The following is a 16,931-nucleotide window of genomic DNA, read 5'->3' as shown; positions in this document are numbered from 1 at the left end:
GGGGATGAGGCCCTTGTCCCCATCAACACAGGGACATCCTCCCCATGTTGAGGGCATGTGGCCTGGTACGGTTCATGAGGGGGGGCGCTCTCTCGTCCCCCCTCTTTTGCTGTGGCCTGCCAGGTTGCGTGCTCGGATAAGGGTCTGGTGTGGATTTTTGGGGGAACCCCACACCATTTTTTTTTTTATTTTGTCACGGAGTTCCCCTTAAAATCAATGCCAGACATGAAGGGTCTGGTATGGATTTTTGGGGGGAACCCCACGCCATTTTTTTTTCAATTTTGACGCAGAGTTCCCCTTAATATCCATACAGACCTGAAGAGCCTGGTAAAGGAATTTTGGGGGACCCCCACGCATTTTTTTTTTATATTTCAATGACTTGCAATGACTTTTATGTGTATTGTATTATCGGGACCGACAATTCATTAACTGCTTGCTGACCGCCGGCTGTCAATTGACGGCCAGGCGGCGCAGCTCTCGTTGCGGGCGGGCGTCATATGACGGCCTCGCTTTCCCGGCCCACCAGGGGGCGCACGTGCGCCGCCGATGGCGATCGCGCACACCCGCCGTGTCACTGGGCACCCGGTGCGCGTGCCCGGCGGCCGCGATGTCCGCCGGGCACCCGCGATTGCCGGTAACACAGCAGGACCATGGATCTGTGTGTGTAAACACAGATCCATGGTCCTGTCAGAGGAGAGGAGACCAATGGTATGTTCCCAGTACAGAGGAACACCGATCGGTCTCCTCCCCTAGTGAGCCCCCCTCCCCCTACAGTTAGAAACACTCCCTAGCAAACACAGTTAGCCCCTCGATCACCACCTAGTGTTAACCCCTGTGCCAGTCACATTTATACAGTAATCAGTGCATTTTTATAGCACGGATCGCTGTATAAATGTGAATGGTCCCAAAAATGTGTCAAAAGTGTCCGATGTGTCCGCCGCAATATCGCAGTCACGATAAAAATCGCGGATTGCCGCCATTACTAGTAAAAAAAAATTTAAAAAATTAAAATGTTATAAATCTATCCCCTATTTTGTAGACGCTATAACTTTTGCCCAAACCAATCAATATCACTTATTGCGATTTTTTTTACCAAAAATATGTAGAAGAATACATATCGGCCTAAACTGAGGAAAAAATTTGTTTTAAAAGAAAAAAAAATTGCATATTTATTATCGCAAAAAGTAAAAAATATTGTGTTTTTTTCAAACTTGTCACTTAAAATAAAAACCGCAGAGGTGATCAAATACCACCAAAAGAAAGCTCTATTTGTGGGGAAAAAATGGTAACAATTTCATCTGGGTACAGTGTTGTATGACCGCGGAATTGTCATTCAAATTGCGACAGCGCTGAAAGCTGAAAAATGGCTTGGGCAGGAAGGGGGTGAAAATGCACTGTATTGAAGTGGTTAATAGCCGGCACTAGCGCTAGCACTTTTAAATGACTTTTTTTTTCCTTTAGAAATGTCATTTTGCTCTCGGACTGTTAAGCATTATTAAAATCACTGCTCCCGAAAAAACGGTAGTTTTTAAAACTTTTTTTTTGCATTGATCCATGTCCCCTGGGGCAGGACCCAGGTCCCCAAACACTTTTTATGACAATAACTTGCATATTAACCTTTAAAATTAGCACTTTAGATTTCTCCCATAGAATTTTAAAGGGTGTTCTGCGGCTTTTCGAATTTGCCGCGAACACCCCAAATTTTCGCTGTTCGGCAAATGGGCGAACAGCCAATGTTCATGTTCGACTCGAACAGATAGCCCACCCCTATTTCACTCATTAAATTTAAATCAATGTATATGTTTTTAAAATGCATTTTTATGGATATTTTTGTTGTTATTCTGTCTGTCACTGTTAAAATAAACCTAACATTAAAATTATAGACTGATCATTTCTTTGTCAGTGGGCAAATGTACAAAATCAGCAGGAGATCAAATACCTTTTTCCCTGTGCTTGCACATTATTGGATGAAGGAAGTCAGCAGAGCTTCTGCTCATTTATTAAGCTCTGAAGCAATTGCACTTGCAGAGTGCAACTGCACTTTGCAAAGTGCACAATCTGTTTGCCTTTAGTAAATCAACCCCATAGTCTGCTTCAGTCCAGACTGAATTTCACTTTAGCATCCACCTGATCAGAGTGCTTATCTGAAAGGCAAGACAGGCCTGGACACACACTGCTTGCGTGTCTGTACACACAATGGGGGGAATTAACAAAGAATGGCGCAGACATAAAGGGGTTGATTTACTAAGGGCTAATAGACTGTGCACTTCGCAAAGTGCAGTTGCACTCTGCAAGTGCAGTTGCTCCAAAGCTTAGTAAATGAGGTAAACCTTCACTTCGCTGTATTAGTGTCACAGGTGAGTAAGTATTTAGGTTCGCCGTCAGGTGTTTATAGCGTCAGGTACCCCCATATACTACCTAGTAAAAGTTTTAACCCCCTGATTGCGCCCTAGTTAACCCTTTCACCAGTGATCACCGTATAACTGTTACGGGTTACGCTGGTTAGTTAGTTTGTTTTTTATAGTGTCAGGGCACCCGCCATTTATTACCTAATAAAGCTTTAACCCCCTAATTGCCCGGCGGTGATATAAGTTAGGTTTTAGGATCAGATAGGGTCTACATCACCCCAGGCAGCGTCAGGTTAGTGCCAGTACTGCTAACACCCACGCACGCAGCATACACCTCCCTTAGTGGTATAGTATCTGAACGGATCAATATCTGATCTGATCAGATCTATACTAGCGTCCCCAGCAGTTTAGGGTTCCCAAAAATACAGTGTTAGCGGGATCAGCCCAGATACCTGCTAGCACCTGTGTTTTGCCACTCCGCCCAGCCCAGCCCAGCCCACCCAAGTGCAGTATCGATCGATCACTGTAACTTACAAAACACTAAACACATAACTGCAGCATTCGCAGAGTCAGGCCTGAGCCCTGCGATCGCTAACAGTTTTTTGGTAGCGTTTTGATACAGTCGCTAACAGTCAGGAGCTTTTCTACCTGTGAGTCTCACTACTGTACCACTAAGTTTAGAACCTAAAATGGTAAATCGAAGGTACAGTAGTGAAGAGGCCTACACGTTTCTGAGCATGACAGATAGTAAAGAGGAAGTCACTCATGTGTCAGATTCAGGCTCAGAATATGAACCTGTAGACAGCAGTGGCTCCATGACAGATAGCTCTGATGACGGAGTTGTGGTCCCTGCCAAGGTCAGGCGTACCAGACCCCAATCTTCTTCTGCTGTTGAGGTGTAAGAACCGCAGGGCTCTCGTATGGAGCAGAGAAGTACTAGCGCCGCTATTCCTTCTGGTGAACTGGCAAGCACCAGCGGCCTAGTACACCCTGGTCGTACATCCAGCACTGCAGTAACACTTGGTGACGTGGCGAGTCCCATAAGTGCAGTTCAAGCTGGCAAGGTGGCAAGCACAAGTAGTGTCCCGCTGCCACCAAGAAGACAAACACAGGCCCGTCATGCCCATAGTGCCCTTCCTGCTGCATTCGCCAATCCTAATTGGGAACCCACCACTTCTGCAGCACCCGTACTTCCCCCATTTACTGGCCAACCCGGCATTCAGGTGGAAACAGTTGATTTTACGTCATCTTTCTGGGCCTATCCCTCCTCATGGGCATAACCAAAAAGAGTGAGCTGCGGTCATATTGGTCCACTGACCCAATTCACCATATGCCCATGTTCTCACCTTCCATGGCCAGGGCACGATACGAGCAGATTTTGCAGTTCAGGCACTTCAACAACGATGAACTCTGTCGTCCTCGTGGAGACCCTGGATACGATCGGCTCTACAAAATTCGGACCCTCGTAAACCACTTCAACCAACGTTTTGCAGACTTGTTTACTCCCCATCAAGTTGTCTGCGTTGATGAGTCCCTGATTATGTTTTCTGGTCACTTGTCATTCAAACAGTACCTTCCCAGCAAGCGTGCCAGATACAGGGTCAAGATGTATAAGCTCTGTGACAGGGCCACAGGCTATACATGTAGTTTTATGGTTTACGAGGGAAGAGATAGTCACGTTGAGCCGACAAACTGCCCTGACTACATAGGAAGCGCTGACAAGATTGTGTGGGACTTGGTGTCATCCTTATTCGGAAAGGGGTACCACTTGTACGTGGACAATTTATTACACGAGTGTGCCACTTTTTAGTCACTTGTTTGATCATCAGATTGGAGCATGTGGCACCGTGCAATCTAATCGCCGGTGCTTTCCCCAGTGGCTTGTAGATTCCTGTCTTAGGCTCGGGGAGAGAGCCTGCTTGAAGTGTAATAACTTGCTCGCTATGAAGTGGAGGGATAATAAGAATGTTTTCGTTCTTTCCTCACTTCATGCAGACACAACTGTCCAAATTACTACGGCGACTGGTGTTGTGGAGAAATCCCTGTGTGTCCATGAATATAACCAAAATATGGGAGGGGTGGCGCCGTACCTAGTTGCCCGTAAGGCCAGACACTGGTATAAAAAAAGTGTCTGTATACTTATTTCAATTGGCTTTGCTGAACGCTCATGTGCTATACAGAGCTTCAGGACGGACTGGACCCTCCCTAAATTGCAGGACTAGATCGACAGGGCCCTTCTGTTAACAGACGGGGCTCCACCTCACCTTCCCCAACCAAATGCAGTAAGCCGTCTGCATGAGAGGCATTTTCCTTATGTCCTCCCGAGTACCCCTACCCAACAAGCCCCCCAAAGAAAGTGTCATGTCTGTAGAAAGCGCGGATATAGGTGTTACACCCGCTATTATTGTCCCTCCTGTCCTGACAATCCTGGTCTTTGCATGGGTGAATGTTTTGAACACTACCATACACTAGTTGAGTTTTAGCGTAGGGTACAGCATTGCACAGACTAGGCACACTTTCACAGGGTCTCCCAAGATGCCATCGCATTTTGAGAGACCCGAACCTGGAACCGGTTACAGTTATAAAAGTTACAGTTACAAAAAAAGTGTAAAATAAATAAATAAATAAATAATTAAAAAATACACAAAAGAAATATAAAATAAAAAAAACAAAAATAGTTGTCATTTTATTGTTCTCTCTCTTTCTATTCTCTTTCTATTGTTCTACTCTTTTTTACTGTTTTCTATTCTGTTTTATTGTTATTATGTTTTATCATGTTTGCTTTTCAGGTATGTAATTTTTTTACACTTTACTGTTTACTGTGTTTTATTGTTAAGCATTTTTTTGTTTTCAGGTACGCCATTCAGTTGCAGCGCGGCTTTATTTATCTTGACAGCAACAGCGTTTGCTCCCATGATACATAAAGCCGTGACTCCAGCGCTGTCGGAGGTGATTTCACCACGACAGTTAAAAAAAAGAGCATATATGCTGAAGCATGGGGGCAGCAGGGGCGGAGGAGCGATTTGCTCCTACCTTTTGCGGGTGGATGCCCCCATGCTTTGGCATATATATATTTTATTCTATGCCATGGTTATATGCGGAATTACACCCCAAAATACATTTTGCTGCTTCTCCTGAGTACGGGGATACCACATGTGTGGGACTTTTTGGGAGCCTAGCCGCGTACGGGGCCCCCAAAAAACCAATCACCGCCTTCAGGATTCCTAAGGGCGTAAATTTTTGATTTCACTCCTCACTACCTATCACAGTTTTGAAGGCCATCAAATGCCAAGATGGCAGAAAACCCCCCAAATGACCCCATTTTGGAAAGTAGACACCCCAAGCTATTTGCTAAGAGGCATGTTGAGTCCATGGAATATTTTATATTTTGCCACAAGTTGCGAGAAAATGACAAACTTTTTTTTTTTTTTTTGCACAAAGTTGTCACTAAATGATATATTGCTCACACAGGCCATGGGCATATGTGGAATTGCACCCCAAAATACATTCTGCTGCTAGCAGCATAAGGGTTAAAATAGTTAATGTTGACTGAGAGAGTTTAGTTCTGTTTTGAGAATACTAACCTTGCACATGTCATGTGCACGCTGTGTGTGATGAATATTAAATATTCCTATGCAGTACTTCCTATTCACCTGATTTAAATTAATTAAAAAAATTATACAGCTATTTCATTCTTTTAGTACTGAATGTAATGCATAAAGAAAAATGTATCAAAAAACACTAAACTTTCACTTTAAACTTGTGGATGGCTTTCTAGAATGTTTTGATTTTGTAGGGGATAACAGAAGCAGTCAAACAAGGCCATACAACATACTGTCCTCATATGAACTCATGGATCATTGTAACCATCTAATATGTCAGTGGATATAAAGCTCAGAAGTGGCACTAATCCCCCCATTAATCGGGATATTGCCATACTCAGGTCCTTTGGATGTTCCTTAGCAAACAATTCAACCACTGAAAGATAAAATATACTCAATGATCAGAGCTGCTTTGTCTTATCAGCAAATAACAATGTTTCTGTAGCTATAATACATTTGACATCAAAAGCAAACATAAAAAAAAAAACATTGCCAGCTTTGACTAATATATATTTTTTGTTTTTGCAGTCATTTTTTAGCAATCATAAACAGGAAAGCTTTAGAAAACGCACTGAAGGAAAAGTGAAATATATTGATAATGACCCTTTGCAGCACCTCCATCATTGTAGTCTGCATTATACATTTTGAGCAGTTGTTTATTTAATGGATGGCAATTTCACATACTTTGTTTGTTCTAGTTGATATTCTGGATACTGTGCGGGAGTCCATTCAGAAATATGAACTGCTTTTCATTGGCAGCCTTCCCGTCACAAAGCCAATGGGTGAGTTATTGTACAGACTGTTCTGTATCTGTTCCTCCAGGAAGCCCTTTATTGTATAACTAATAAATAGTATCCCTTTATTCTTACCCTCTATGGTCTAATGCTGTATTATATGTTTCCTTTGAAAAAATGTACAATTGCAGATGACGATATCTAGCCTTTTTATAGGGTACATGTCTCCATATTTAAAGCTGCACTCTAGGCAGATATAAAAGACACAAATTAACACAGTTCTGTATTCATTAATACTCTATTAAAAATACATTTCCAGTACAAGCAGTGTAAGCACCTACATTTCACTTGGTATCAGCTTCTGGCTATCCCTGTATGGCAGAGCTCAGAGTAGGAGAGGAATCAGCAGCACAGGGAGCCAATCAGTTTGTGTGCTGACAAGGAGCATGATGATAGAAGAAGAAAACAGAGTGACAGTGATGAACGTATCTCTGTACTGCTTCTTCCTCACTGTCCAATCACAGGCTGTGGGCAGGTCCATAGCAGCATGGGCTCAGAGAAAGTGAGTTGAATGATGCTTGACTCAACTCTGAAGAATGAGGACCTCTTGTGGCAGAAAATAAATACTGTGGGGACAGCTTCACATTGCAGAAAAGTATTGCAGTAAAACCTGATTTTATTTGATATTTATTCTTTACAGGTTTGTCTGGAGTTCTGCTTTAGAAAGGCTCCCTCAAAAACAAAGTTATTCTGAAAAGGCATAGATTGCTTGGGAACTTCAGAGCAAATAGGTTCAGCTTCAGCTAAAAAAAACTTAGGAAATTACTACTTCCATCAAAGACTTTTAGTACAGATTTTCTGCATTTTGACAAAGTCCCTTTAAAATAAACCTGCCAAATGATTAATGAGGTGTACAAACTATCAATATTGCTGAAGAGCTGACATTAAAATGTGCTTCAAAATACTTTTCAAAGCTTCAACATTTTTTCTAGTTTGTCAAGGAAGTTATCTAATCTCTATTTAGCTGGTTTAGCAGGAATTGGCCAAATTTCGATCTGCGTATGGGCAGGTTGGTTGTCCTGAAGTCGATCCATCGATCAACTTCAGTACAAACAGGCTGTTGGGGTTTTTTTTTGTGTGATCACTGCCAGAGGCTATAGCTGCAGCAGTGATCATTGTATTCTGAATGCTAGCAAACCTCTCACTGTCATAATGCAATAGTGCAGCAGGAGGGATTCCCTCATCAATACTATCTGTGTTGATGGGGGAATCAAGCAATTTTCTTTCCTTCAACCTGTGATTGAAGGAAAGAAAATTGTATAATGTATGTGATTGTAAAGTCAAGAAGACTTTTATTTTAATGCATTCTATGCATTAAGATAAAAAGACTTCTAAGTGCAGTAGTCCCCCTCAGCCCCCCTAATACTTACCTGAATCCCCTCTAAATCCAGCGATGTTGCACGAGACACATTCGGCTGGCCGGGAGTCCCCTCCTCATTGGCTGAGACACCAGTGTGGCGCCACTGGCTCCTACTGCTGTCAATCAAAGTCAGTCAGCCAATGAGGAGAAAAAGGGGTCGGGACTGGGCTGCCGCTCCATGTCTGAATGGACACAGGGAGCTGTAGCTCGGCTTGAGTGCCCCCATAGCAAGCTGCTTGCTGTGGGGGCACTCAACAGGAGGGAGGGGCCAGGAGCACCGAAGAGGGACCCAAGAAGGGGAGGATCCAGGCTGCTGTTTTCAAAACCATTACACAGAGCAAGTATAACATGTTATATGTTATGTTATTTTTACGTAAAAAAAAAAAAATGAGACTTTACAATCACTTTAAGCTTCTGCTCTAAATAAGGGCTAAGCCATCACAATTAGTAATACAGCATCATTAGGCCCACTAACAGAAATTACAGCACTTCTGTAAACTGATGTATTGGAGTGCCTTGACCACTGGGGCCTATTCCTTACACTACTTTTCCTCATGATTAAAACATTCATTACATGTTTATTTTTTGGTTTTGATATATTTTAAATCTCTCTGCTATACTGTTCCGGGTTTGTTCACACAGACGGCCAGGAGTCAATAAAAGCAGGCAGTTGAGCCATGGTTTTCCACCCCACCACCTCCAACAAAAACAAGGACATGCAGCCACTCAGGGCCACATTGTTTTGCTTTGCAGCCGTAGAAAAAATGTAAGCCTCTTGATGCGTTCAGCAGACAGTACCAGTCTATTGAGGGTTACAACAGGCAGTATGTGGCGACATATCACATTGCTGCCACCTGTCAACCACCCTCTGATGCCGCAGATTGCTTTTCAGTGGGGCAGAGCAGAAGTTTGCATTATGCTTTGTATGTGTAAAATGGTAACCCGCTATTGAGGTCTATATACAACGCTTATTAATTATTCCATGTTTTCCTGGATGAAAAAAAATAGGATTTTAAAACAGCTTACCTGTAAAATCCTTTTCTTGGGAGTACATCACGGGACACAGGGCCTTTGATAATTACTAAGTTAGATAGTCACCATCAGGTGATTGGACACTGGCAACCCTAATTACAAGGCGAGTTCCTCCCCTATATAACCCCTCCCATGTGGAGAGTACCTTAGTTTTGTAGCAAAGCAATAAGTATCCCAACGTATAATCCCGAAGAGGATTTTACAGGTAAGCTGTTTTAAAAATCCTATTTTCTTGTTCATACATCACGGGACACAGAGCCTTTGACAATTACTAAGTGGGATGTCCCAGAGCAATGCCCAAATTTGAGGGGAGGGAGACACAGATCAGAAACACAGGCCGCCATCGGACGTGAGGACCTATACTGCTGCCTGCAGCACACTGCACTCGAAGGTGGCATCCTCATACCCTCTTACATCCACCTGATAGAATCTGGTGAATGTAGGGACCGAAGACCAAGTTGCAGCCATGCAGATCTGAGCCATGGAGGCCTGGTGATACACTGCCCAAGAAGTACTAACTGCTCTAGTCGAGTGCGCTTTAACCTGAAAAGGAGGAATTTTCTTCAAACCATAAGCCTGAATAATAACCTGTCAAATCCATCTAGAGATAGTGGACTTTGACGCTGCCTGGCCCTTTTTGGGGCCTTCTGGCAGTATAAATAGACAATCAGTCTTTCGTAACTTAGCCGTTGCCTGCAGATAGATTTTGACTGCTCTTACAACATCTAAAGAGTGTAACAACTTATCCTCCGCGGACTGTGGATCTGGAAAAAATAATGGTGGGACCACATCTTGATTCAGATGGAATCTTGAAACCACTTTAGGCAAAAAGGTCGGATGAGGACGTGTCAAATTCAGACTTCGTAAGGCAGGATGAAATATTGGGCCCTGTGAGATTAGATCTGGGCGTAGCGGAAGAACCCAAGGTCTTCCCACTGCCATCTTTACGATCTTTGCATACCAAGGTCACCTGGGCCAAGCCGGGGACCACCAGAATTACCGGCTTCCCTTCAACAGGCACAAATTGTTAAAGCTAAAAAGAATTTTCAGAAATTTGTACTCTAAAAATAAATGAACACTAATGAATCGTGTGCAATGTCCAGCTGCTGCTGTGTTATGTAAGACCTATTCTTTCATTTCCCCTGTACAAGAACTTTATAATCTCTCTCTCTCCAATCATAGAACGCCTTGCATTTATTAAAAAGAATGCAAAGTGTTTTTGGAATAGACAAGCTGCAGAGTGAATGGCCCGTCTTTAATCTGTATACTCCAACCAGAACTCTATTATTGCTGGGTTCGTCATTCAACACTAACTTTACCATATGGGGTTAATGGAAGTAAGAGTATAACATAATGCAGCAGCGGCTACACATTGCACTTTACTAGTGTTTATTTATTTTTACAGTGCAAATGGGTGAAAGTTGTTTTTGGCTGGAGTTCAGCTTCAATGCCTTTTATGTGGCGTCCAAATGTGAAAAGGTGTATTGAGCCATTCTGCATACATGGGACATCATCATGTAATCCTGAACTGATCCAAACATTCCATAAATAGTTGCCTCTCTTTTTACCTTTCCATCCTATTGACTTCAAATGCTTCTCCCAATGGCTATGGATAGCGGGTGACCTGAACAGTGTCAAATGAAAGACCTAGTGCCAAAGTACCTCAATGAGCAGGGTGACTCTGCAGGTACTCAGTAGCGATTTGTGCCAACGTCCCCAGGAATCGAATTGTAGATAGGAAAACTCTAGGCATGGGACTTTAAGGGCACAATAGTATTAAACTACAAAAAATATATTTAATAGGGATATTTTATTAGAAAAATATAAAAGACATTGGACACACATAGATTGTTTAAAAACACTTCAGCCTAGATATAAATCCTAGTAGTAGTACACCGTGTGGATCCTATCCTGCAAATTTATGTAGCATAAAGAAGGCTCTAAACGTATACATATATCGCTTAGTCCATATATAGGAGAAATACTTCCCCTGAAAATTGAACAGTAGGCAAGCACATAATTATAGCTGACAAGATGCAGCAGGTTTGGTAATCCACGGTGAGGTGTTCTCTAGTTGCTCTACATGTTTCGCGTTACACAGAACGCTTCCTCAGGAGCTAGAGATTCAATTGAGTGTGGTAGGATTGCATAAATCAATCAATAGTGATTGTATGCAAATGGTCACAATTTGATCATAAATATAGGGTATCTGAATTAAATTGGGAACAGCAATCGGCCACAACCTGGAACCTCTCAGAAAAATGTAGCATCAGGTATCCATAAGAGGGAAAGCAAAGGCTTTATCGTTGTAGTGCCTCGGGTAGATGAGAGGAAACAACAAGGTTGTACCGTCCGGTCTATGCAGGGACCGGTGCTGTTGGCGGCCACAGCACCAGTCCCTGCATAGACCGGACGGTACCTTGTTGTTTCCTGCTACATTTTTCTGAGAGGTTCCAGGTTGTGGCCGATTGCTGTTCCCAATTTAATTCAGATACCCTATATTTATGATCAAATTGTGACCATTTGCATACAATCACTATTGATTGATTTATGCAATCCTACCACACTCAATTGAATCTCTAGCTCCTGAGGAAGCGTTCTGTGTAACGCGAAACATGTAGAGCAACTAGAGAACACCTCACCGTGGATTACCAAACCTGCTGCATCTTGTCTGCTATAATTATGTGCTTGCCTACTGTTCAATTTTCAGGGGAAGTATTTCTCCTATATATGGACTAAGCGATATATGTATACGTTTAGAGCCTTCTTTATGCTACATAAATTTGCAGGATAGGATCCACACGGTGTACTACTACTAGGATTTATATCTAGGCTGAAGTGTTTTTAAACAATCTATGTGTGTCCAATGTCTTTTATATTTTTCTAATAAAATATCCCTATTAAATATATTTTTTGTAGTTTAATACTATTGTGCCCTTAAAGTCCCATGCCTAGAGTTTTCCTATCTACAATTTGACCTGAACAGTGGCTGAAACAGCAAAATCACTAGATGTCCTCCTTTGTCCATCGCCCATGTAAACAAACCTTGAGGGGCCTATTTATAAAGACCTGCCGGCATTTCATTTCAAAATGTGGGGGAGCCTGAAGTGTCTATAACGCTGCAGTCAAAATGTCTTTATAAAGCATACATCAGTGCTTTATAATGTGCCTGGTGACATTTTAATAGAAAAGCCGTGGGACAGCCATGGACATACTGCTTCTTTATCAATGGCCCCTTTATAGTATGTTATAATTCAAACTACAGTTTATAATAACTTTCTTACAACAGATGCATACTGCTCAAGTATATAAATGCCCCCCTTGCTTTGTATTAAACAAGTAAAAAAAGTGTTTTTTTAATAACTAATCTTTTTAATGCAGGGATGGAAGTACTGAATGATACTATAAAGAACATAATCAGCACCACACTCAGGGAAAACTGGACAGCTGCTGTCATTGAAGTGACTGATACAGCAGTGACTATACATCGGAGAGAGGTAATTCTCTGTAGCATTTATGACTATATTAAGTTTTTTTTACATGTTCCTGCCTTGATTTTCTCTGTGAAAATGGGATTGCTTGCTTTTGTGCAAAATGTTCAATTTTTAGATGGAAATTGAAGTGGAATTGGCAAGTAGGAGATTGCTGTAATTTGCTCTACCCCACATTTTGTAACAAAATGAAAAACTTGAAGCATGAAATTAAAGAAAACTTTTAAGAAGAGAAAATGGAAGCGGTCTTTGCTGACCTCGACATCTGAAATTGATAGCTGCTGGGATCTAATGATCAGCTGATCTAATGATCAGCATGACGTGATTATGAATCACTGATCAGATCAAGAGTTCTGATTTGACAGTGGCTTACTAATTTGCATGCTTGTTCCAGGTCATCATTGAAGCCAGAGACAGGCAAATAACTAGCATTTTCAGAAGCAGGTCAACGGTGGTAGCTTTCATATTTTTATACTTCTCTTCCTTTAAGGTTTAGGTTTACTTTAAAGAGTCTGGTGCAGAAGATAAATGTAAGACAACAAAATTAGAACTAGCTGACAAGGAAGCAGTATCTTCTGTGTTACTTTAACTCTGAAATTTACATATTTCACTAAATGGTATTTTTAATTTAAACCCTAAACATACTAGAGTGGTTGAACAGACCTCACCTAGTATTACTAAATAACTGTTCATTTTTCCTGCCACCAACATCTCATAGCAGAAAGCAAAGATGTAGAGCATAGTAATTTACTCTCTAATTTTTTCTATATAATAAATTAGCTAAATACTATCTGCAGTCTTACAGTTTGTTTTTGTTAGAAAGCAGTCACATCCCAAGTAGACAAGCTTATTCCTTGCCATCATTCTGAAGAGAAGGACCCTTGTTCTGTGTATGGAAGCAATGGGCTTTCTCCAGAGGTCCGATAGGCCCCTGCTGAGTCAGAAATAAAGCTCTGCAACCAGCAAAGCTCATGCACCCTGCTAATGAAAGAGCTGTAGCTGTCACTAAGCAGGGGGAGTGCAGAATCTCTACAGAGAGACCACTGCTTCCAGTGACGTCTCCAGCTTTCATATTTAGGGGGGGCACATGGGGGGGACAGGGACAAAAGTAGGGTGGCAACTATAAATAATGTGGCCATATATATATATATATCCTGGGACCCTTTACTATGATTCCACAACGGCCCTTTCACATGTTCTGCAGTGAGCTCCCTTCCTACTGTATTGGGGCCCCCCCAGGGTGGCAGAGAGCAAGAGATATATGTCACCAGCTTACCATGAAAATATAAAGGTCCAAAGCAGTGGGAGAACTATCAGGGTTGCAAAGGTTGTCTTGCCACCAGGCCCTGGTGTTCTGCCACTGTGGGGTTCCCCAGACTCCTCTTGCTGTCCTGCCCCTGCTATTGACAGCGCTGGTCTGGCATCTCTTGGAATTTACAGGCTGGTTCTCCTGTCCTAAGGATGGGAGAAATCAGTCTGTTTTTTCAGTAACTGAGAGTCCTGGTGGAGTCCTTCCTGCAACTCGCTCTTCTCCCTGCCAATGAGGATGCAGATCAGGCGGCCGTGGTTGTGTGAGCTCTCACATTATGCAGTGTCAGCGAGCAGAGGGAGGGGGGAGGAATCACCTGCAGGAGCTGACTGGGGATGCTCTCCCTCTCAATAGAAACTGTGTTACTCCAGCGGCGACCCGAGTAATATGTATAGTAGTAGTAATATGCGGCGCATCCGCTACAAATGCAAACAAAAAGACATTGCCTTTTTGTAAAAAAAAAAAAATATATATATATATATTTTTTAATGGGGGGGGGGGGCATAACTTCATTCATGCTTTTCTGTGTTTCATTGTTGTCTAATACCACCTGCAATAACAGCACTATGCTAATATATTTCTGTTGTAAACTAATATGTCCTACTATACCTTACTCGGAGCAGTCTGCATTGTAAGGAAGGCATAGTCCATTTTTATTCATGTATTTTTAATTTGCAGTAGTGCTGAAAACGATAAGTGGTTAGGTGTACAAAAAACATGTGAACAAACACAATAAAGTGCACTTAAAGGTGAGTTTTTGTCCACCCCTTCGAAGGGGTAGGACCTTTCCTTGAACCTCCTGGGCGCAAGGCTGCTGACAAGGACAAGGTTACGAACTTGGTCCGTCTAGCCAGAAGGCCTGGTGAACCCCTTTCATTGTGGCCAGCCGAAGCCGGCCACTAGGTCGAGGGGCTCTCCCGAAGAGAGACCCCCCAGGTTCAGGGGAGGAAGGAACTTCATGGCCCCACATGCTCCCCCTAGACTTTAGGGCAAGTCAGAGGACTCACACACTCCATCCAGTGAGAAAAACACACACAAAAGTGAAAAGTGACAAATATGAGGAGAAAGATTAATGAAATAAATAAAAAGTGGCCGTGCAATGTGCCCTGGCTAGGCTCTGAGGCCTGGTAACAAAAATTGCCCTGGACTTAGCCAGAAGGCCTAGCCTATAGAGGCGCAGTGCAGAAAAACATTTTTAGTGGCTATGACCATGTGCCTTTTCACACCGTGGAGTCCTACACCCAAGCATTACTAAAAAGGGCGATCACTCCCAGGGGGCACAGACACCGCAGACTCTCTGCCTTCCCAGGCCATGGCCAGATAAGATCCATTCAAACCAGGAGGAACTGGGCCTATCCTGTTTTCTCAGGGAGAATAACTCCTGTGCCCCAACTGCCTGTGGGTACCCTGGTTTCTGTTCTAGCTGGTGCTAGCCTTCAGTGCCCCCATCATACCAGCAGGGAAACTAAATAGCCATGACAGCATAGCACCCCTACTGGACACTGATAAGAACAGATACTACACTTGATCTTAGGCACAGTCCATTTTTATTGCTGCACACAATCAGAGTCCATAGAATTCTGTTCTATGTACATAGGTGCTAACTTTATTAATTAGACCTGTCAAAAAAAGCAGCTGTCTCATGGAGAGCTGAAGACAGGCATCTATCTATCTTTAATTGCTTTGCTGTACCATCAGGACTGGCTGCAACATACATCAACAGGTGAATTTGGGACATTTGCTGTGAAATATTCATTCCATTTCCCCATAGAAAAAAGAACAATCATTGCCCACAGATTGGGAAATCTCATTGTGCAGTAACAGAGAAATAAACAAATGGTCGCTGCACGGGCAGAGTGCCCATGTAAATAAGCCCTAAGCTTTGTCAAACCTGAAAAAAAATATGTTTTGACTTGAGATAGGCTTTAATTTATATTTAATTGGTCAATAAATTATCTAATACAAAAATGTGCAGGGCATAGTGCATTAATCCTATCACTTGGGCATAGGAAACTTACTACTTTACAAGGCTTAGCCCTGGTTCACATTGATGCAATTTGGCATGCGCTTTGATATGTCAAAGTGCATGCCAAATCGGCGGCAATGGCAGCGTCCGAATCGGTTTGACGCCGCGTCGATCAGCAAAAGTAGTTTCTGTACTACTTTTGGCGATTTCGGGGTGCGATTTCCATCTTTCCATTTGACATCTGTACAGAAACTCGCACAGATGTCTCTGAAATCGCCCCTGAAGTTGGGACTGACATGCGGGAATGAAATTTCATTCCCACTGTCAGTGTGAACCAGGGCTTAAAGTGATATAATGGGGGGGGGGATGTGGCTAAAATTTTAAAAAATTGTTATACTTACCTGCTTTGTGTAACAATATTGCACAGAGCGGTCCCTTACCAGCGCTGTCCACTCCTCTTCTCCTCCGGATCCCCCTTAACAGGTGCGGTAAAAGCCCCACCTTCTCTCACTCCTCACAGGAGTTTGACAAACAGCAATGGGAGCCTTTAGCTCTCACTGCTTCCTGTGTCTCATGTGAGAACAGAAATAGGGGAAAGTGGTCTGCAGTTGAGACATCATTGGATCATGAGAGGAGTGAGGTAAATGTTTAGGGATGGGGGGGCAAGTAGTGGGGAGTTTTTAATTCTAATTCACAGAATGCATTATGATAAAAAAACACTCAGACTGTAGAACCACTTTAAAGTTTTTCTAAACCCAATAATAAAAATGTAATATATTGCAGCTTACAGTCCTAAGATCGATCACTACATTAGTTTCTTTATCAGGGTTTTTTCCCTCCATTTTCACCTGGTGATCCTGCCATTAACACACTTACTGTTATAGGGTGACAGTGCCTATAGTACTGTACCTATAGAGGAGCAAAGTTGTCACCCTTGGACAGGAACTGTGTTAGAACTGCAGAATGTCATCCACCTCTCCTCCACCTTCACCACAACATTTTTGTGTGTACTTATTGTGCAAGAATACA

General features: G+C 42.6%; 1 protein-coding gene across 1 annotated transcript in view; it reads left to right on the top strand.

The window, feature by feature from the left end:
• APBB3 (amyloid beta precursor protein binding family B member 3) overlaps positions 1-16,931 on the top strand; it is a 169,925-nt gene that overhangs the window by 147,871 nt on the left and 5,123 nt on the right. The window contains exons 10-11 of the mRNA XM_073620865.1: positions 6,649-6,732; positions 12,518-12,633. Of these exons, the coding sequence (XP_073476966.1) occupies positions 6,649-6,732; positions 12,518-12,633 (200 nt within the window). The remainder of the gene's footprint in view (positions 1-6,648; positions 6,733-12,517; positions 12,634-16,931) is intronic.

The sequence above is a fragment of the Aquarana catesbeiana genome, linkage group LG03 (assembly GCF_042186555.1).
Source record: "Aquarana catesbeiana isolate 2022-GZ linkage group LG03, ASM4218655v1, whole genome shotgun sequence".
In the NCBI taxonomy this organism is placed as follows: Eukaryota; Metazoa; Chordata; class Amphibia; order Anura; family Ranidae; genus Aquarana; species Aquarana catesbeiana.
The sequence above is the reverse complement of the archived record's forward strand: the minus strand, read 5'-3'. Positions and strand labels throughout refer to the sequence as shown.